The 24,022-nt window shown below is 33.0% G+C and overlaps 2 protein-coding genes across 2 annotated transcripts in view; both read right to left on the reverse strand.

Moving 5' to 3' along the window:
• The window catches only part of LOC119640335, a 3,962-nt gene extending 2,873 nt beyond the window's left edge, over positions 1 to 1,089 (reverse strand). Inside the window, exon 1 of the mRNA XM_038038274.1 lies at positions 1,045 to 1,089. Coding sequence (XP_037894202.1) covers positions 1,045 to 1,082 — 38 coding nt within the window. The 5' untranslated portion in view covers positions 1,083 to 1,089. The remainder of the gene's footprint in view (positions 1 to 1,044) is intronic.
• LOC119635745 overlaps positions 1 to 24,022 on the reverse strand; it is a 119,901-nt gene that overhangs the window by 21,992 nt on the left and 73,887 nt on the right. The gene's annotated exons all lie outside the window — the stretch shown is intronic.

Consider the following 24,022-nt stretch of genomic DNA (forward strand, 5'->3'; position numbering starts at 1 on the left):
CTATCGGATCATCTTTAAATGAACTTTGTCGTATGTATGATCGGACAAGAGTCTGCTGAGCATCTTAATCTTTCATGTGGTAAAGTTAGCATTACAATGGGTCTTAAGAGGCATAAAAGGGTGGATCTTCATTTGATCTTTATCAGATGATCAGATGACGATCTTCTCTTAATCTTGCCATTTCACAATATTTGCCTATCTCGTCCATCTACTACTATCATATTAAGAATTAGAGGAGGAACACTTGATTGAGAGAATATTTGCATCAAGCCGAGCTTTACGAGAATAAAGATCAGCTTTTTCATTTAGATGAAAGTCAATAATTAAAAAATAAAATTTCTGTTTAATCTGTGTGGACTTCATTCATCACTTGATCTTTCAACATTATATTCACTTTATTGTTATTATTATTGAGATTATTGACAAGAATGTCTTGAAAATTGAGTTATCTACTAGAACTTTATAAGTGACTGGCAAATTGAGATTGTGTGTGACTGTGCTTTTGCGCTTTTCGAGTATTTTCTCAGTCTCGATGCAAAAATTTTGAAATTTTGGAAAATTGAAAAATTGGCTTGGGGAAAAAGTATTAAGAGACATTTGTAAATCTTTGCTGCAAACGATTTAGCGTACAATCGATTCGATGATTTAGAAAATCAAAGTTCGCAAGAATTTAAAGCACATGCTTTAAAACTAAAACAGCAGGAGAGCGAATGCAAAAAGAAAAAAATTTATATTCGCTTCCTTACCATATATTTCATACAAATTATAATAGTTTTGTCCTGTAGTTTCGTCTTCACTTCAATTGTATGAACATATGCGACATTGTCTGCTGTGCGATCGGTTGACACAGAAGATTGTATGACGCTCACTAACTGACGACAAAAAACAAAAAAGAAGAAAAGAAAACTAGTAACACTATACAAACGGCGTATAGGAAACAAAGTTTTTCTGAAGTGATAAACAAAAAAAAAAAAAGAAAAAGAAAAGAGAAAAAATAAATTGGACAACTTGGGTATAAAAGGAAAACGAGATTCATTTGCTTACCTCAATATACCATAGCGTGAAACTGAATCGGCCTTCATCGTGTCAATACACTATGCTTTCTTTTTCGTTTCATTTAGTCTTCTACGGTTAGTATTCCATAAATTATAAGCGCGTTTTATAAGCGATACTCTTAGCAATTGTGAAATGTGCTAACAACTGTGTTGTTCGTTCGAAGGTTTACATAACGCAATGTTTTCGGCTTGTAAATCGACAATGATTACCGTTGCATGTGTAAGCCATAAAATTGGTTGCAATGTATGCCTGATGGATATTTAAGGTAATTGAAGGAATCGAAGAAAACAAAAAAAAAAAAAAAGAATCCACTAACTAAGGGTATAGCGAACGACGGTAGTACAATGTCATGTTTCGAGTGTTCGAATTGAATTGAAATGCATTCAAGCACACACTTTTTAGACATTAGTTTTTCACATTTATTATATTCCGCGTAAAAGAATAACGAAATTGTTTGCATTTTTTTTTTTTTTTTTTTTTGTTACAACGAAAACAGCAGGAGTGTTATAACAAAGGGAGGAAATTTCATAACTTTTAGTATAAATAAATATTTAATTGTCGACAATCTTCCTTTCTATTTCTTTTTCTTTTAACAAAATTTTGGTTTTTGCCAGATATCTGCATGTAGCCGTATAGTTGATAGCACAAGTGCTAGACAAAGATAAGCTATAAGCTTAGATGTTACAAGGTCACCTGAGATCTACACTGAGTTAGTCAAGAGATGCTGTTTCAGAAGCAAATTTATTTAAAACGCGAATTTCACGGTTCAATCTTAACCATGACTAGTAGAAACTATCTTTAAGAAGATATATTTTGTCACTAGCGATCTCATTCAATGTTTTTTTTTTTTTTTTTTTTTTTTTTTTTTTTTTTTTTTTTGGTGCAAAATATATAAGAAACTTTACAATTTGTTTGGTTACCGGCCGAGTCATTGCTAAAAGTTTTCAAAATTGCTTTCCGGAATTTATTAATGGGTTGAACGTGGTTAGCTTGAGACTGCTTGTAATACGTATAGTACGTCTGTAGATAGGAATGAGCGCCAAGAAGATAAGTTGGCACGTTTACGTTACCGGTAGTTTTTTTGGTACCTATTATAAGCAATTGCAGAAGGCTTCGCCTAGAAATCAAAATGTAGCCTTCACATCAACGTAAGGCAAGGAATAAGAAAAGGATTCATTGTGAGATAGAGGTAAACTATAGTTAAGATTGTCGAATAGACAGTATGATAGATTGTAGGGAGCTTTAATTAGGCCGGCAAGAGGAGAGCGTAATGTGGTTTTCTTCCAGGATAATGAATCAGATTTTTAATATTTTTTCAAAGTTTTCCCTTTCTTCACCTTCCGATCTTTACTTTCAAAAGTCGCTACTTACCTCGTAATATTTTTTTTCTTATTTATTACAAGTAAGCGATTGCAAACACTTCTTTTGGTATTGCTGTTATTGAACGGGAATATTTAATTTCCTCGTTTAACCAATGTACCTTAAGAAGTTGAAACAATGCAATCTTAAGAGAAGGAAACGTAAATCTTTGAAACAAAATTGCTTAACGATTGATATAAGAACTACACTTGAGTTTACAATAACATCGACCCTTAATTTAGTCGATTTTAAAGTCAATCTAATGCAACTCAAATGTAAGCAAATAACAAAGGTAAGTTTATTACTTTAAACATAGATTCGAGGCGAACAAGTGATCGATCAAGCCATCTCAACTTATTAAATTATTTACGCAATTTACAACTCAGTATACATATATATGTATATCATAATAGTTCATTAGACTAAATTGTAACAAGTGAACACATTATTGTGTGTTACATTAAATACGTTATACCACTTTGCCTAATACAGTGCAATATAAATATGTATCAAAAATTGCACCTACTTTCCCTGTGAAGAGCCCTTACTTAAGCCGACGTGGAGTACATTTGATAAAATTAATATTTCCTTGTTCAAGATTTTATTATCCCTCATCTCATTTTATCACAAAATACTACAAACGAGAATAACTTCCTTTTCTTGAATCACTTCTCAAGTGGACTTGAAAACAGAATTCAAAATATTGATATAATTAATTTTTATGTCAAAGTGCTCCCTTATCGAGCGATTTCCAAACGAAAGTGTTAAAGATTTTGCCTATTCGCCATATAAGCTCCTACTTAGGAGACCCCCTCAACAGATCTGCTACAAATTTCGCAAATCCGCTTTCGATGCCGATATACTATGAATCAGCGATTATTGTTGTGAGAAAATTTCAACAACAGACATAGTGTTTTCATGTGAACGTACGTTAAATGGGGAGTGGTCATCAAAATGATCGTATCGAATTCATTCTCAATAGGGTTTAGCCGCTTTAATGGTATGCGGTATAAACGCAGAAAAACATCATTTTTAGGATTTGCTTTGCAAACATTAAACAAAATTAATCTAAACCATATGGCGCGCAAAATTAAGACCATATAGGAAAAAAAATTTCCCTTCTTTTCACAAAGGCATTAAAATGTTTCACGTTAAAAGGAAGCGCAGGTAACCGATTGTGGCGGGTTTTCCCTTCTTCAGGTCCGGTAAAAAATAACATAATAACAGCTTTTGCCAATTAATGCGTTCAAATTTTTCGCGCACACTCAAACACACTCAAGAAATATTCTCCACTGTTGGATTCAATTTGCAAATTTTATTGTATAGCCAATCACTCAAGGCATACCTCCTGTTCGTAAGAAGGAAATTAAAAGGTGGCCGCAGTTTAAATTTGATTAAATTATTTTCAAGGTGAATGTGAATGATCCAAACTTTCTCTGTTCAGTTCGATTGAATCACAAGCAAACTAGTTCAGCTGCCTACAACGTAACACTTTGTCGAACATATACATTTATAAAAATTTAGATCTTCGAGGGCTAAGATCAAACAGCTTTTAAACAGATTGGAAAATAAGTTACCCGTAACTCGCAGTCGATATTAATATGAAACTTGGCGTGTATTTCCGCGTATAAATTCCCCCTAAGTTCAAGGCAAAAAATATCCTTACCCAGGCTATTAAGATGGTTGTAAATGATATTTTTATACATTTTCTTAGCCAACTAAGTACATAAGATATGATATCAGGCGATGTCTAACGTTTTCCGCGAAATTCCTTTAGACATATAATTTTTACCTGCATTCCGAGTTTTCACATAAAATTTCGCTTAGATCGCAACTAAAAACACTTATTCCCTTTCGTCTTAAAATCAATCCCAAGTGTTGGGAAATTTTCATAAGTAAATATTTGTGTAAATATGTAAAGGAGAAAATGTTAGTTTAAAACTCACATATTGTAAAGATTCCAATGCAAACGGACAATCCGACAACTAATTTCACACTGTTTTTGTGAATGACAACTGTCAGCAAAAGTATTTATTTAAAAGCCCAAGACAATCTATCTACGATGTATCCGGTATTTAAGAGACAACAATTTCTGTTTTTGTTAAAGCAATGACAAAAAAAATCACATCTTGGTGTGAATACGCAACTAAGCCAACAAACATCTAAAAATTCCTTTGTTGGCTAACGGGGGAATAATTTATAACAAAAAACAAAAAAAAAAAATAAATAAATAAAAAAAAGATGGAAAACCCAACAAGTAAGAAAATTATATTCGGTCGTAACAGAATCTTTTGTACCCAACATTGTTATCCTAAAAAAAAAACAAAACGAAGTACATTTTCATATGCTTTATGATATGGATATGGGTGAGGTTGGGTTTTTCTATTTTCAATAAATAAAAGTTTTTCGTCAAAGTCGCAAACGGCGCCTGTGGGTTTAAGTTGATTTTCGCTAACCGAAGAATGATGACCACAGATACACTACATAGACGGGGACAGCTGGACAGACGCATATGCTTAGATGCATTCCAAATTTGAAACCGGCCAAGAACTTATATACTTTGAGGCGGTTTGGAAGCTTGTTTCTGCGCGTTACAAAGGCATTGAAAAATAAATATTATATTGGGTAGGCGTGGTCAAATTCTTCGATTTTTCTACAGGCATTATAGCATCACCCATAGAATATGCGTTAAAAATGTTGTTTATGTTTCTCTGCCTTACTTTATGCGTAATGAGAACAAAAATCAATTTCTTGTTCCTTTTGAAAAACAAAGGTATTCCCAGTATACGTAGCGTAGTAGGCATGTCCTTTGACCGATTTGGCTCATTTTCAATACCATACTGCGTGCAAGAATTTCTATTATTTTTATTTTTTGCTAAATTTGAAGGCGATAGTTTCCATTTTGCGGCGAGGAGAATGTCTACAATAGGCTTTATACAGAGAGAGACATGCTATCGATCGAATCGCTTTAGAATGTGATGCTGATCAAGAATATACATATGCTTTGCGGGGTCGCTAAAGCTAACGTCTGGATGTTGCAAACGTTTCATCCTTCGATGATGAGTATAAAGAGAATGAGTACAACAACAAACCTAACACACAGCGGCATTATCAACTATTTAGCATAAACTAAAAGTTTTTTTGCGGTCGAGCACTTTGCATTGCCACTACTTGTTTCGCTATTTGAGAAATCAAATTTCAAGAATTTTTCCAACTTTTCTCATAATTCAACATTTTTCGAAATTGTTAATCATTTGGATTAACAATTATACGCATATATTGGAAGTCAATAAATCGTTCTTTTTCGGAATTTTTAAGAAGCTTGGCACGGTTTGCCCGATTTTCACTTTGATTTATTACTTTTGTATACAAATTAATATTAATGCGCTGTATGTTATTAATGAGGAAATTTTCACTTATTAGCTAATACAAGCATGTCGCGAGACAACATCAGACAAATTGCCTAAGACACGAAATTCTTGTTACTTTTGTCGGCGAAGAATACTTGTAATATTTGGAATGCAGTTACATAAATTGGACCACAACGAAGTCTTTCAACTTCGATACAATCGATAATGCCGAATAAATTTCGAGGATATCCCATCAGTCTGTCTATCAGTCATAGTTTATTATCTGGCTAGTGTTTCTAATAAAGACAATGTCATCATATTTACGATGAGATAAAGACATATAAACTATACAATATTAAGTAGATTACAACCTTGCTGTTGATTGCATGTAAAAAAGCATTTCTTTCTTTGTTTCTTATACATTGTAACAGATTTCTTTAGTCCTTTGAGGATAGGAAAGTGATTAAAACTGTGATGGGATATAAGGAGAACGATATATTTGCCGTGGAACGATTCTTTCGTGTTATTTGCCTTTGTATATCGAAGGAGAAAAAAAAAAGCAAGAAGAAAATAATTGAAATTAAACATTAAACATTCTTCTTCTACTTCTTTGAAAATCTCCCTCAAATATTGGTTGCAGTTGTATCTACTTTCGCGTATTTGTTTGTATATTAAGCGAAATCTAAAACTTATATCGATCTTCATATAACCTGAAACAAGACGTGAAAAAGTTTTCCGGGAATTTGTGATCAAAAAATATTCCTGTAAATTAATAAATACATATATATATATGTATATACATGGACATACGTAGTCTATGAAGAAAAACTATTGCTCGGTCCGATTAGTCTATCACTGAAACTAATGCGGTATTTGATGAGTATAGATGAGATTAAACATCACCTCAGTCCTTTCGAGATGTTTACACAAATTTTAGACAAAAGGAAGAAGCAATATAATGATTGCACTTAGCCTAGGAATAACAGGACTATTGATCTTCTTAAGGGTTCAACGCCCTTTAATGATAGCAAAGCATTTAAGAATGCCAAGGGTTATCTTAAAGCTTTCAAAAGCTTAGATAATGGAATAAGAGCGACCCTTGATGATAATTTCCTATTCCCAATTTCAACTGGGCCAAGCAATTTTTTTGCAGTCTTCTTCTTTTAAATTCACCTTTACACCGTGATGAGAATTGAGCAGGAAGCGACAAACAATTAAAACGGATGGTGCCAAGTCTGAGCTAAACAGGGCGTACCTCAGAACTTCGCAATCAGGCTTCTTCAATTTGTGCCGGGTCATCAACAATGTGCATGGCCTGGCATTATCATGATGGAAGACGACATCCTTCCCACTGATCAATTCTGGTCGTCTATTGGAATCGATTACTTTAGCCTGCTTAATTGTTAACAGAAGGGATAAGGATCAACTGTTTGATTAGATTCCAAAATCTGATCGTGTATTTACTTCGTTAGAATTCCATCCATATCCATATGATAACCTTATGGAACTTCAATCATAGACTTGAGGTGATGGTTGCTCATCTTTATTTGACTGTGACTTTTTTCCGGCGATATTCTCGCATTCTACCCGCTTTTTATCGCGTTGTATCTCAATAGTAATTCGCTGATAAAAATTCGTTTAAGCAAAGTTTTCATGAACAATCCAGGCGGTACGCAGTGGCAAACGTCGAACTTCTTTGCGGGTTGGGCCTTACCAAGCAAACGGCTTAAATTTTTGTCTTGTATCGATATTTAATTCCTTTTTTCATATTTTTGTAAGATTTCATCCGCAAATCGTCTTCGCTAGAAAGACTACACCTTTTTTTTTTGTAATCTCTCACACGATTTTGGGTTTTTTCACAAACAAAATGGTGAAATTTATTGAATTTCCTATAAAATTCCATTTATCTTACATTAATATAATTTTTACACGATTGACAAAATAGAAAGCTGTCTGCGAGGCGAATGTAGGCTGAAATGTCGTCTTTCAAACGCGCTTCAGTATAACGCAATCTCAATATATATGACACGAAACATTTTTACTCACAAAATTTTTTTAATAATTCTTCACGTCAATCGAGTGAGGTAGAGGTAGAGGTTTTGTTATTAATTCTGTCAATGTTTTTAACTTTGCTTTTTTTTGTGGCAGTAGGCCTGTGTGCCTATGTGAATATTTTGATTACGATGTTATAGTTAGGTAAGCGCGAACTTTAATAAAACCACTATAAATACTTGAAATATTATAAATAAATTTATTTGCGAAATAAAATTATTTGCTTGATACGTTAATTTAATAAAAGTTAATTGTGAATGAAAATTAATTCAGTTCAGTTTTAACCTATTCTAATATTCTTTCATTCTTGCGGGCTTTTTAATGCACTAACGTACGACGAAATTTGATATTTGATATAATGACATCAAGGCGAATCATTATTGTAGATGTCCGTTCCCACTATGATCGTTATTAACGTTAACGGTCAGTCTCAATATTATTACGAAGACATATATTGCTTTGCGGTTTTTCCCAAATTAAAATTAAATTGAGAAAAGAGCGACTTAAGTCGCAGTGCGAATTAAATCCAACGAGATAAACGAGTAAAAAAAAATCGTCTTAATCGCCTTAAAGCGAACCTACTGGCTTGTTATAATTACAAAGAACTGCGTGGTTGTGTGTCAGTTGATCGATTGGTTAGCAAGTCCCCCGAAAAATATCTGTTCCAAGGTTTAGGGTTAAGATTGCTTATACTCTGAAGGTTGCAGTTTCTTTTACCATTTATGGGCGCGTTTTTGTACGTGGACAACGATGCTCTTTTCACTTGAATTCCAAAAGATCTCGTTACGATCCGGATATTGCAAGCATTGCGATGGTTGTTCTTGCTTTCATAATTTAATGACTTTAATGAACATTTGCTTCACAGTTTAAAATAAGAGATCAGCATGAGCTCAGTATGAGTTACAGTATTTTATATGCACTGGCGAAAGTGATTCACGTTTACTTTTAAACCTTTTTTAGTTGCGAACTCATGTTTCACGACGCGAAAATTCCTGAATTTGAGTTGGACATGTCCATGTTCTTGTAAACATGCAATCACGCATGAGATATTTATTGCGCCTTACATTTTTGCATCCATCCATAGTGTACATGAAATGTTTTTTTCTTCAATTCTTTCTGATAATCGAACCTCAATGAAAAAAGCTAAGCGCTGCTAATTGCTTGAGATTGTAAGACCAAAATTTAAATTCCGCCAGGCAGGTGTTTATTCAGATTCCGATTTTTGAATATCTCTCTCATTTCAAATAATTTGAATTATTCTACTTTGTAAAGACGAGACTATTAAATTGTATATCATCATCATAGCGTTATGAACCTGTCAGTTTTATTACAATATTTTATTGATTTTCGAATTTTTGATAAAAATCGACTTTTACGTTGACGAACTGAAACCTTAGTTACATATTTTAGCACATTGCTTAGTACAATGCGGGAAAAACAGACACGAAGAGTGATATTTGATTACTCTACGCTTAGGTTTAACGACACCAAAATGCATGCTCGACGCACCGAAGCCTTTCGGTAGCAGTGCTATGACAGCTATATTACAAACATCAAGAATACTTGCTAGAATAGCGTATAGAGATGTTCATCCATCCGATAGAAGGTTACAAAAGTTTAGCAGATGCGAAAAATTACATATGTCACACATTACATTATCGTTGTTCTTTTCTTTACAGTCTAATAATTATATTTTATGGTTATATATATGTCATTGTTCGTGCGCTGTCGCCTATGAATGCGTGAACTGTGTCTAAAAGAAATCTTGTCCTTAAAAGAATATAGTAGAGAAGATTATGCTCAATTCAGAACGAATATCATATACCCATCATCTGAATTTTAAATGAATTTTTTTGTAGAATTTATTTATTTATTTTTTTTTTTTCTATTCCTTTAATGCGTGCAAACGGATCGCATTCAATTCTAATAGTATCCTTTTGAGCAAGGGATAGTAACGTGCAAAAAAAGTCTTTCAATTTGTGGACTTTTTATTACATATGTGATTGCATTCGGTTCTAATGTCTGCCCGAGAGGAGAGAATTGAGTTGAGTGTGTACCTTTACCGGCCATTGATGTATTAATTAATTAATTAATAATTTCATCTGGTAGTTCATGCGTTACAGTATGTAATAGTGTTTGACAAATTTGCATAATATATGTGTATTCGCACCTTGGGCTCATGCCTGCCGAGTCTACTTGTATGCATTAATTAGACGCGTTGAACATGCATGTAAACAATTTCATACATAGACTATATCGATTAATAATGCCTGACCTACACAATATTGAGTTCAATGGCTTTTTACGTATTTATCATATCATGTCGTCTGTAAATAACTTTGTGCACGAAAATAAATTTGTGCAGAAATTGCTCTTAGGGTAATGTGCATTTATAATTTTATTTCAATTTTTTTTATTAACAAGAGAACAAAACAAAAAAAGAAATTCTTATATATTCGACTCATCACTTGTTTTCATCGCTTTTTCTCCCCTACACTGCACATAAAGTGGTACATTGAGGACTTGACACACACATATATATATACACACACACACACACACACACCCTTTTCATTACTTAATACTTTGAACAATTGAAAATTACTTTCTAAATCGATATAAGTTTGTCTGTCCTTCAGTCCATATGTTCGTCTGTTTAATCTATAAATCTCCGGATCAAAAGCGAGCACTATTGAAAATGGATTTGGATTAAAACATTTTTATAATAATTACTTAATCATATAATTTGATCCGTTCCGAAAAAAGTTTGCAATCTTCAATATTTCTCAATTACGTCCCCTCCTCTATCGTGAGAAGCAAATCTAAAATAATTTATGATTTTTGCAATTTCAAGATAAAGATAAGTAACGGGTTGTATTAGGTGAAGCGGTGTGAAGTAAGTAATAGCAGGATTTGTCCCCGTCCCGGTTGCGAGATTAACTTCAGGGTCTTTCAAGAGAGATGATACTGACATTTCATCATCGAAATTACGAAAATACTTTTGTAAATTTATGGTCGCAATACTCTTACTATTGCCGTTCGGCGACAAAGACAATTAACGTTTCTGATATGCAGCCACTCCATAAACTATTCGGGAGATATCTTTACATTAAGCAGAAGAATAGAAAACGCCACAGATATTGAAACACTCCTTTTTGTGATCTGAACTGGAAGATGTTGATCTAAACAAAATTTGTTTCTAACAAGATTACTTTAAACAGTCTTTTAACTGCGTCACAAGTTTGGTCGAGCGGCAAGTTTAAGAAACTCCTATTTAACACCATTGAACTTTCTCTTTATTTGAAGTTTATTTGATGTCTTTCGCTTGCAATAAAGCGGAATCATTTATTAAAAATAAGTATTGAACAAATTTGATCGAAAATTAGATTCATTAGGTTCGATATCTCGGTAACCTCTAACCGCAATTATTTCCTTTGAGATGTAGAAAAAAGCGATCATTATTGATATAATCAGTGACATAAAGTGATTTGAATGCCCTTAAGTGGGAAATGCCCTTTTCGGAAAAGAAAGCTTTGTAGAGCATGTGAAAAAAAAAGAATCCATCTAATTAAGGCTTGATCCCAGATGCGGACGTGAAGCCCCTAAAGACATATGTAGTTCCATAAAATTAGGAAACATATGCAGAAACGAGAGTACGCTAATCGCTATCTCCTATTAACTCAAGAGAAACAAAATTATAAAAATTAAAATAAATTAAATTAATTGATTTCAAGTTTTCGGCATAAAGGGGGCTAAGAAGAACGAAATATATTTGTATAAAAAAAAAAAAAAAAACTTTGTATTTACGCTTTGTACTTGTTTTTGTTTCGGTCAACTCAATATTGCCAATGCTTCACACAAGAATTTGCCTTTTCATCGTTTACGAAAGGATATCGATCAATAATTCCTAAGAACGATGCATAGACCTTGTGTCTAATAATTAATTTATATAATTTTTAAAAAGTACCAAGCTTCTTAAACAATATCTATGCAAAGTTTTTTAGAAACACTATTTATTTTATTTTGAAACTAATATGAAAAATCCGAATTTCATGGGTTAATTGGGTGAACATTAATTTTTGGTGAGAAAAGTTCAGACTTTCAAGTTCAGCTTTGGCGTATTCCAGCGCTGTGCTATAATTTCCATCAAAAGAAGAAATTTCGTCTTCACTGGTAGGCGATAGCGTATGAAAGCATATCCGCTGAACGTAGGAGACATCCAAAAAAAATGCTTACACCAGACAACATAGAAAAATTTTAAAAATTATTTTTGAAATTGCAAGGGATAGCTAGCAACCTAAAATTGTCAGAGGACGGTGTATTTACTATTTTGGATAAAAATGTAGGCATGATTTAGTTATTCTTCCATATGGTAATCCTCCGTGTTATCGTCATTTGAAAAAATCTTTTTCATATTTTAGCAATGGAAACAATGTCCCAAACACAACTGCTACACTCTTCGTAAATTATTCTATAAAAATCGCATCGAACTGTTAGAAGAACGTTGAACTGGTTATATCACACTTATAAGCATATCCCGGTAATTATTGACCGATGTATTAATTGCTTTCAAGACCACGTCTCATATAAAATATTTTTAAAAATCTGCCTATCATTTTTATAGGAAAGAAAATGGGAGCCGCTATGAACAAAGTTACTTAGTTAGCCGGCCGATCTGTTGAATCAGCATAACAGGCGCCGCGTTTCACCGCGTTTTCCTTTAAATTATTGCAGATTTTGTGGAGCAATCAAATCTAGAAAGACAGCTGCTCATAACTTATTTTTGGGACAGGGTACAGAACGAGCTTGCGTACACCTACAAGGATCAATGATGAACAATCAAATCTAGAAAGACAGCTGCTCATAATTTATTTTTGGGACAGGGTACAGAACGAGCTTGCGTACACCTACAAGGATCAATGATGAGCATTCCTTTTTACTGTATATATATCAAGAATATGGGTCAGCGAAATCAATAGCTTCCAATGGATAAGTTCCACACCACTGCGAAGCTGAAGCTCTTTCGAAAAGCATAGATGAAGTGGAGAAAATTTTTGGCCTTTGCCAACATCGTAGTAGCATAACGTTAGGGAAATTTTACCGCACGAGGTACATATTACTACAATATTAATGCATTGTATGTATTAGTGTATGAAAATTTCATTTATTTTTATCTATTCATCGTATTTATACAACTCTACGTTCATATCTATAGTTTGCGTAATAATAATCGATTATTGTCTTTCATTCTTTTTAACTTTATATACTAAATGCATTAACGTCATTAAGTAATTACATAGTGTCTCAAGCAATAAAGAAATGCTTATTTTAGAAGAATGTTTGAATGTTTGTCACAATACAATGTGAAGACTTAAATGTGAATTGAAACTTGAATAAAGTACGCGCACTATGTCCATTATATACTTCTTGCTGTTTATTTGTTTGCTTGTTTGTTTGTTTCTTCTATAATTCTTCTCTATTACACTTTACTTAACGACATTCAACCGTTTCGCTTTACACTTATTGCGGTATTAGTTATGGCTTCTGGCAAAGAAAGCGACATTTTTTTAAGAGTTTCTTATACTTTTTATGTTACGTGTCACTGTGCTGGATATTGTGGACGTTTGAAATGCGTCACAGATTCCCAGAATAATTTTCAACTTATTTATATACTTTTAAAGTTCAATTCAGTTCAGTTCAGTCCAGTAACTGCACTTTGGGTATTCCGTTACATTTGCAACTTGAAATGTGTCTTTGACATAAAATTGTTTTTCATCAGAATTGATACTCACAACAACACATTGCATAAGAGGGCATAAGTAACTATTATTGTGTAACACTATTGTGATCAAGAAATAAGGTGAATTTTTTATTTAAATTTTCCAGAGGCTACGAAACGATGAAATGTGTCGCGTCTTTTTTTTTTGTTTTTTTTTTGGGATTGGTAGCATTCTTCTTGACAACTATGTAGACTTTCAGTTCAAAATATTCATATTTACACGTGTTTTTTTTTTTTTTTTAACGTACTAAAGTGAGTTCTGCTTCATTATATTACAGAATTTAGATTCTAAAAACCCTTAGCGATAAGCCTATGTCTCATGTTGCAGGTAATACAAAACCTCCAACAAAAGCCGACAACGAACTCAAGGCGTACAGTGGTACGAACAATATCTAACGACCAATTACTCGGGAGATGTCTCCGATTTGTGTAATATGGAGACGATCATACAGAAGTGAGCTAAGCGGAAGTGGCCGCAGCCTAGTCGGTATATGCTTAATCGGCAAGTGTTATGCCTTGACCGACGATGCACTTACTATAGCTACAACCAAAGTAAACTCTACCGCAATAAGATGTAAGTCTGCGAGCACTAAGTTGGTAGTCGTGATTCTTACATAATCAGCTGCTCATGTGTTTAAAAGTAAAAGTGCATCTCAGGGGCCAGTTCTATATTTCTTACTTACTTTAATATCAAAATTTTTGATACGTTGTTCGAAACACTTTCAACAATAATTGATCCTTTTTCTATTCGTCCTTATTTTTCTCTCTTAATACGTCTTAATACCGCGTAAGTACCGCTGACAATACGCTTAAAGAAATTGAAAGGAAAGTAAGTGGGCTTCAGTTTGCTTCTGTTCTTCGAATTTGAAATAGAGAAAGAAGGACTGAGTCTTTGAGAATTCGCAATTGACAATGGAACCTATTATTGAAAAATAGTATTATTATCCATATCCCTATAAGTATGTATCAGTATGCAAGCGATAATGTTTTTTCTTTAAAACTTAAATGACTTTTGGCAAACAATAGTGTAAATCGCGCCTTTGACAAGATAGTTTGAAGATCAAGTGTTTAAAATTGGAAGCGACGATGTTAGAGGTCTCCTCTACAACGCATTGGCATGTCTATGTCTGTGAAGTCACTTTTTTTTTTCTCTAGACTCAAAGAACAGTTCAGATCTCGTCTTATCCTGAGTTCGTTAGTTTGAGTTAAAGATTCGTTGTCGATGGAGTTTTCCCATCTTTTATTTCACGTACAGCATTCCGAGCGTGAAAGCGTGATAATCATATCCTCACATCGACAAGTAACCTGTTTACTTTTCAATGACTGTAACGGTCGCCTTGCTTAATATCAGAGATAAAGATTCGTTGCTTCAAATACGATAGGATACATTATCCTGAATCGGTTCATACAATGTCTAGTAAATCAATTTTTGTTTTTTTTTTTTTTATATCCAACGCTATTTGGCAAAAGACATTAAGACACAAGGGATTTATTGATTTCACTCATACGCCTTGAGAATTGCGAAATCGAAGCTACCACGAACATAAGCAAATTATTTTAGAGTACAAATAGAAAGTATGTAGAAATGTTTTCAATTTTTCCGATCATAGAGTGGCGGGGAGCAAAATACTTCTACCGTACCATACAAACGAGTTCGGTTCAATCTCTCATCTAAAAGCGCTCATAACGTTTTTAAATTTTTTTTATTTTTTTTTCTTATTTTTCTTTGAAGATTTTCAAAGTCACCATCACTAAACTATTAGTAACGTAAGTCATGGATGGTATACGTGCACATACAAGCTTCGTTTGCTTGCATTTTTGCTATACGATTAAATAACAAATTTTAAGTCAATATTGTTGCGTAGAAAACTTTAGCTATTAAAAAATACATTTGCTGCAGTATAACGTGACTTTGCACAAACATTGAATTGAATTTTCATTTCTTTGTGCAAGTAAAAGTTTTTCTATACATTTATTAATAAATATTTGATTAACCCTTAAATCAAGGTTGTCTAACCTTGTCGTAGCTGCGAGAGGCCGCATTTGAATTACACAAAAGTTTTCTTTTAATCACACGTATAATCTACTTAACGTTAATGCAATTTAATGAAAAAATTAATTAAGAAGTTAAAACCATATTTTTATTACTTATGCCATTAAAGACAATGAGATGTTCATAGTCTTCAATTATTTGATTTATAACATTCAAAAAGTATGGATCATAAGTAACATGAATTACATAACATATCTAATGATGATGCGTTTGCTTGGTAGGAATCAATTTCTGAATGTATTTAGGCATAGACTGTCTCTGCATTATTCGAATTTTAATTGAATCAAAAAATTGAAACTTTGACCAGACATTGACATATTCATTCACATTCTCCCAGTCTTTGATTAAACGTGCTATTATAGATTATAAAAAGACTTATCTACTCTATAGAGTTAAATGAAAGAAAAGTCAAAGGCCCGTAGGTTGGACAATCCTGCTTGAAATGGTCGCATCTGAAAGAAATCACTTAAACGATACGTTACGCAAAAATTTTCCACAATTTATGGATTTTATATCGCAAATTTACGGGGGAATGATGAATCAAGTTAAATAATGTAAAAGCAAATGTAAAGGTCTACGGGAGCCAGGATCTAAGATAAGAACATAACCTTTTCATTTCTTTTGATGCCTTTTCTAAGGGTTAAAACAATTAAAAAAGCACGTACAATAAACGCAAACACTCTGGTGATGGATGACACACACGGCATACAACACCCTACAATTATTTATAGAACAACTATTCGAAATGGTCGAGAAAGTAGTCCGACCCGAACCGGTTTCAATAGCCCATGTCGGTGGAACAAATTTTATGAAAATATCTCAAAAATTTGCGAAGCGTAGCTCGACAGACCGAGGTAGATCGATTCAGAATCAATTTCTGATTTCGATCGATAAGATAGACGACCCATACCTTAAGCCCTTTTGCTTCTTATAAACTGTTTATCTGTAAAATTTTCACATTGTACTACAAATGGTTTAAGGAAATAAAAATCGCTTTGTTTTTAATTTTCTTTTTTTGATTGCTTCTAATTGGTCGATAATTGGCCATAGAATCGATTCTATTTCACCAACAAACAAAGTTTTATACATGACAAGTTATCCCGCATCTTTAATCTAGAGCTATACGAGTATGTGTCGAAAATTTGCTATTCTAGGCCGCAATAAATGGCATGACGAGTGTAAGTAAGATATATGGGATTCTTTAAGAGATCATTTAAGTCAGCAGGAGTAGCAAGTGAAAGCACCCCAAAATGATATCAACCTTTAAGAAGCAAAATATATATATCACCACCTTACAATTAATTGGGATAGTTTGCACTTTGTATTTCATTTAACTTATTTATCGGCAGACTTACCGAAGCTGATAATGACTTTATCAAGTTTTTATTAATAAAAGTCATAAATAAGTTCGTTGCTTATTTACCGATATAGGATAAAATTGATTGCGGTCAAAAAGAGTAATATTGTATTCAGGCAATTTATCCTTTCATGGATTCTCTCTTCTACATTGAAACACTTGAAATGAAAACCTTTTGGTTGGAATAACAAATGTCAAAATAAATTGAAAAAGGATATTAGAGACGATAGCATGAGTATAAAATAAATACAATCATCTTAAAAATACAATCAAGAGTTCAAACGTGCTGTGTTAAATTGGGCAGTAGAATATTTTATTTTCATTGGTCTAATGACTTGAAAGTATTTTTTGGAAATTTTTTAAACTCAATACATACATAAAGATACTAGGGTAGAACTAAAAAAGAGATTTCTTATAGTTAAGGTTAACTTCCTTTTTTTATATATATGTATATATATATATATATATACTACTTGCTTACTTTTCTTACCTCTTCTTGTTCCTTTGTTCCCTAATGAAAAGCTGCCACCATCCATTCATTCCATTCTTACATACTTATATATATACATATATATAAATGTTAAAGTTTTTAATGAATTTACGAATGAAAATTTTTGATAAAATCAAACGTTTGGATTGCCCCGGCGATCCCTCTTTTCTCTAAACACTAGTTCAAATATATATTATGAATATGAATAAATCGATCAATGCAAAAGCTAATAATCGCTTGATATTCATGAACGTAAATTCTCTTCTGTTTTCTGCCAGCCTTCAGAAAGACTACGCATTTAAAACAAAGCGATCAACGCACAACATGACACGACGAACTAAAGCACACAAAAATTGCATGATAAGACCACCGGCACAATTATTGCACAAGCAACACAGATGAGTAGATTTTGAATTATTGAGAGTGAAACTGCGAAATCATTTCACTGAATTTCAAACCTAAGCTCATAAATGCAAGATACAATTCTCCTTAGAGTTGAAGCGGGATGCGCGATACTACATGGAATAAATATAATGCCTTAGGTACCTTTTGCAAAAGCATTAATACAATCGGGGGCGATTCTGCTTTTAAAATGCCTGCACAAGACGCATGGCTACGGTCCATTTACTTCCCTACTGGCACAGCGAAGCCTATCTGTCACATCAAATCTTTAATGTCAGGAATTTCTCAGCAAATCTGCGAACAAATTCGATAATTAATGCGATAGAAATCCTACTTTGGTTATTATAAACAAACGATTTACATATGCATTCGTAGCATTTTTCCTTTTCTTTTTGAAAAGTTTACCTCGCACCAAAAAAAAAAAAAAAGGAATGATTTTATGAAAAATGTTTGTGTTGCAAAATTCGCGTTAATCTTCAAACACTTGCAGTAGTAATGTATTATCTATGCCAGTTTTTATAAACAATTTTAAAGTTTCACACTCTTTATCTTTTGCCTTTGGGTCCTTTATTATATGCATTTGTATATAAGTGAGAGAATAAGCTTTGCTAAGTTTGTCATTCTATTCGCAATAGATAAAAACAAGTTTTTAAAGCACGCTATACTTATATACATATGCATACCATTGGGTCGATTTCGTTGTAAAATGTGCATATAAATGTGTGTAAAAATTTTTTTAAATTCTTATGAAGTTTTTTAAAATGTATTTACTTAAATTAACTTTTTGATTTTATTTCTTGATATAAACAAATTTACACAACAAGGTAAAGTAATTAGACAAAGGTTGCAATCAGATGGCAATAAAGAAGTCCAATACAGTTTTTACACCTTTGAGCTTTGACCTTTGACGCTTCTTAATAAATTATGATGCTATTCAAAGCGCTTCAAAGCGCTTCATATAAGAGAGAGATGCTGTCATCAACTTGTAATTTTAGAGTAGCATTCATTTATTAGCTTTCAGTTATGTGCATAATAAGTAATAAGTCAAAGTTGCTTAAGACAGGGACGAGATTGCAATCGCTTATATAATCCCAATGTGATTATATTTCTCTCCAACCGGCTAAGAATATTTTAATATTTAACTAATTGTTGGCGTTAAATGATTTTTGTTAATAGCAGGTGTTCAAACAGCTAACAACTAACAACTAACAACATAAGTTTCAACAAGTCTGGATAAGATTTATTCAATTTTAATTTCACAATTGTTTCGTGTACAATTCTATAGAGGAAAAGGATAAATATTTTTAATCTTAAAACACTTGTGATACAATCGTAATATAAAGTTTCTGCGAATGTTCGCAACATCTGGAAAGACTTGACATAAATATACCTTAACGTAATAATTTGCGAAATTGTACCAACATCGATTTCAATTCTTGTCCGTCCATCTGTCTGATATAATCAAGATATTCTAATGCAATTTAATACACATTCATATTTTGGTCCAAAGGGCATTAAAATTCTATTTTAGCAAAGTCATTGTACAAAACACCAAATTGCATTTTGTGAACAAAAATTATATTTTGCCATAGTAAATAAAAATAAAAAGAACATTTTTCGAACGCTCTTTCATGTCGACGTTCTTATTCCAAATAAACCTTTCTTTATATGGCAACAAAATTTAATTTACGGTATTCTATGAGAATGCTACGCCATCTTGAACAAACACACCGTATTATTATCCGAAATTGATATCTTTGCAAATAAAGTCGTTCAAAATTACATACATTATGCCCTTACGAGAGCATACCATCTTTATTGACATCTTTTCTTGCTTAGTTTAGGTCGATTATTAGAAATGAGACTTTGCAGCAGTACGGGACAAATACATAGATCTTGTCTTAAAAAAAAAAAAAAAAAAAAATTCCTATTATTTTAAAAAGTTGGCAACAGTGTCAGTATCATTTCATTTTATTTCAATTGTTGTTGTCCACGAACTGCAGTGGACTTGATGACGCTACTTTTGCCATTTTCAAGACAATGTAAAATTCCAACTTCCCTTGTTGATCCAAGATTGCTTTTGCATAAACAAGTTCTCTAAACAAGGGTAACGAACAGTGAGTGAATTGCTTTCTTAATAACGAATAAAGTAGAATTTTGCTACAAGAAAATAATCTGAGACTTATTGACCGATGCATTAGATTTATTTTTCCAACCCATGTTAAGCAAAGTTTTTGTAAAATGCCTTTGACATCATAACGAGGCATAATTTTTGAAGAATGTTGTTGGTCAAAATGTTACAGAAGCATAATTGTCAACCTTGCTTGCCTATAACTTTTAATTTGCTTTTTCGCAATAAGAAAACAAAACTGATAGGTTTCATTAAAAAAAAAAAGAAGAAAAGCCATAGATTTATGAAAAGTTTTATTTGATTGAATAACTTCTCATCATTTATATCTCTTGTGAGTTAGTTCAACAAAAGCATTAAATCAACTGAAAAAGAATAATTTAAAATTCATGATTGAAAAAAGTTTGAATATTTACCGTAAACTTTTCCACCGCACACTGTCAGTTAACTACATGCGGTGATGAGAAGCTCGCATACCCTAACTCACTCACATAACGTCTACAACTATAAAGGCAAACTAAATTTTTTTACACACAGGCACATACACACACACACACACACACACACACACACACACACACACACACACGATCTACGATATAGTAATTTAGAAAATGTTATCCTTTACAGGAAATAACTGGAAAATTTTGTAACAAAAATATCGAACTACTTTTTATGAATATAACACATGTTAACAAGTACAGATGCTCACATGTGGCCATAGTTTACGTCTATTAAGACATGATGATATATTGATACCTTCGCTCGATTTACTGCATTTAGAATTTACTTTAACTAATTTTTGCAGTAACGGGAACTTCGATTAATCGTAAAAGTTGCGACCTGCAGATTGAACACAATTTTACATAGGCAAACATCAGATCAGCCAATCGCAATATCGAAATCAATTATGTTCATATATGAATTTTTCAGAAAAAATATTTCGCTCGACAAAAATCATCAAATAAATTCGAGCGAAAATTAAAAAAAAATATTAAAAAGTATTTTTTCGAATTTGTGATCTGTCACGGATAACCATCAGATCAGGGCGTAAATCATTTTAAAAAGAATGTTAAATGTTCGTATAAAATTGATTGCAATCCGTTGACTGCTATATGTTTTATGTCAAGCGCACTTGTCTATAGCTATTAAATTTCATACGCAAACACACATGTTTTTATAAACAGTTTATGCAAATCATTTTTCCATAATCAAGAGCGTATCTGCTAAGTTCATAAAGTTTGTATTGAGTGGATGCGGGTTAAATATATGTACATTCCATAGCCGCTGAAAGAAAATATATGAATAAAATTACTTTGTTTCGTTTATAACATTCATTTGCTGCAAGCATTAATGATTGATTAAGGGATCGACGTGATTTCGTTACCATCATTCGTTCCCCCCCTTCACTCATCTGTCTTCTGGTCTGTAAATATATGCAGTTCAAAATCCCTAAAAACCACTGAAATCGGGGTAAACTCGCATTTTGTTAAACCAATCGATTCAAAATCATTTCTTGAAGCAACTTAGGCAGGTCTGTCCTGTCTATCTGCCTGATCGCTGTCTATGCAATTTCGTTCGAGTATCGGGGGAGACTGGCATTTTAGTGCAATAAAAGCGAGAAATGGAAAATTTGAAAGACAGAGACGCTTCCTTTTGGAGGAACAAAGTGTTTGTCGTGCAACAAGAAGTCAATATTGAAATTTCTTTATGAAAGTGCGCCCAATATAGTGACTTGACATATGAATTTATTATGAATAATCGGAATCGGATTAAACTATATTTTCAATCGCGTTTCGTATACATTTTTTTTTTTTTTTATAAAAAATAAACCTTTGTATGATAACATGAACTTAGTTCTACTACGATGACGTTTGAAACAAGATAGTTATTTAACATAAAGATGAGATGGATAAAATAATATGAATACCTGGTTTACTAATAAGATCTTGGATCACGATTTCCTTGTAGAACAGATCCAATTATTTGCTTCGTAAAGTGTTTGAATAGTTTCTCACGGAATTTTGTCCCATTCTTATACAAAAAACCTCCACCGATAGCTTCAATGATGTTCAAGATGAAAATCTGCTCGTCACTTCCGGCTCCCTATCTCTCCCCTCTAAACTCCCTATCACCGTTCAATCATGTTGAAATCTAGCGATTGTGCTGGCCCGGAAAGGGATGGTCGTCAAATCAAGATTGAACCTTTTTGGCTATGTGATTGTGTGCGCGTTATCATCTCGCATTTGGCAGCAATATGCTAACCATGGGAAGAACTTAATCCTTGAGTATGTCGAGATATTCATTCGCCTTGGCCCGGCCACTGACGCGAACGAGTGGGCCAGCTGACTAGGGTATAACCGCCTAGTTAATAATGGAGACCTCCATAATTGTTGACTGTATTCAGCAGGCAGTCCGGCTCGTAGCCTTGTTTCGGAATTCTTCATATATAACCCGTCCGTCAGTGGGAAACAATGTCAACGCTAACCATGCATCAATGATTTGTCCTCCTACGAAGTCTGAGAGATCATAGACTTCACCGATCGCTTGCTTTAACAGTCGTAGAAAAAGCTGAAATATAACATACGCGGCTTGGCACGAAAGTTGTGCAATACGTAAGCGTCGCCTCATTTGCACGGAAGCACTATGTCGCATCATGTCCATATTATTTTGTTCATTCCCTTTCATCGTACGATGATCAATTTTAGTCGCAAAGGTCTGTATTTGCAAAATGGTATTCACGAAAAGTAAACTTTTATATATACAGTCTTCTTATGTCCGATTAGCCAATCAGGGGAGGGATCCTATATGTGTATTACATGTATGTAAGGCGACAAAGACCGATTATCAGAAGATGGGAAAGCAAAAGCAAAAGAATTTAATTTGTAGTATTTTAAGATGAAGGCTAGTCCACAAGATAATGCATATAAACTCGTGGTCGGAAGTTTGAACTACAGAGGTACATTTTTCGGACCCTACTCTATAACGTGTAAGGCTTTTACATGAAAAGTAAGCATTTCTATGACAATACGTTATAAATTCCGTGTAGGATATCTAATGACCGTTATTGTCCAACTATAACCTCTTCAAGTAATTCGTGATGTACGATTGTGGCGTTCGAAAAATTTGCCTCAATTCGAATATAATTGGACTCACTTTTCAAGTTCATTAGTTTATTACACGAGTAAAAAAAAAGGCCAGAGTTCACCATCATACATCACAATTGCACACAATTGCAATTATCATGTTAATGCTTGTTGTTGTATACATTTTTTCAACATACAGTAAATGTTTGAGTTTACTATATATTATACTGAACTTCTTTTACTGCATTTACGGCATTTGGATAAGTTTTAATAATAGTTTTAATTAAGTTCAGCTAACAAGTCGAAAATTATTACACGTCAGTATATGCTTCCATTGCGATGCAGTAAACTATGATAAATTTAACTTTTATATGAAAAAAAAAAAAGTACGTATTAAACCGAAAGCCTTGACCAAATTTCCATTTTTAAGTCTCTTGTTAGCGATAGCCAAACTATGTATATGTGTACAATTTTCGCTGTTATTATTCTCATTTTCGTTTTTGCGGTTGGATTTATCAACTTTTCATAAACAAAAAAAAACTTCATTTAAAAAAAAAAAAAAAGAAGAAAAACTGACAATTTCGAATGGCTTTCATTTCTCTATTTAAATAGGAATTTCTAAAAAAAAAACAAAATAGAAAATATGCTTCACACACACGGTTCGCGTACAAAGCATATTGTGAAAGACTTTATCTCTATTTCTCACTTATTTGCGAAATGTTATCTTTGTTATTCGAATTATAAACTTTTCGAGAACAATAATTTGTTTTAACTTCGCATAAAAGCAGACACGATAACATCAAATTGCCCTTTAGGGAAAAACCTTATATAGCCCCGCTGAGTAGCTGCTACAGTCAATTTATTGCATGTGTTTTATTTAATAAACAATACATTGCGTATGAGTGACATT

This window comes from Glossina fuscipes, unplaced genomic scaffold (genome assembly GCF_014805625.2).
Source record: "Glossina fuscipes isolate IAEA_lab_2018 unplaced genomic scaffold, Yale_Gfus_2 0, whole genome shotgun sequence".
Taxonomy (NCBI): Eukaryota; Metazoa; Arthropoda; class Insecta; order Diptera; family Glossinidae; genus Glossina; species Glossina fuscipes.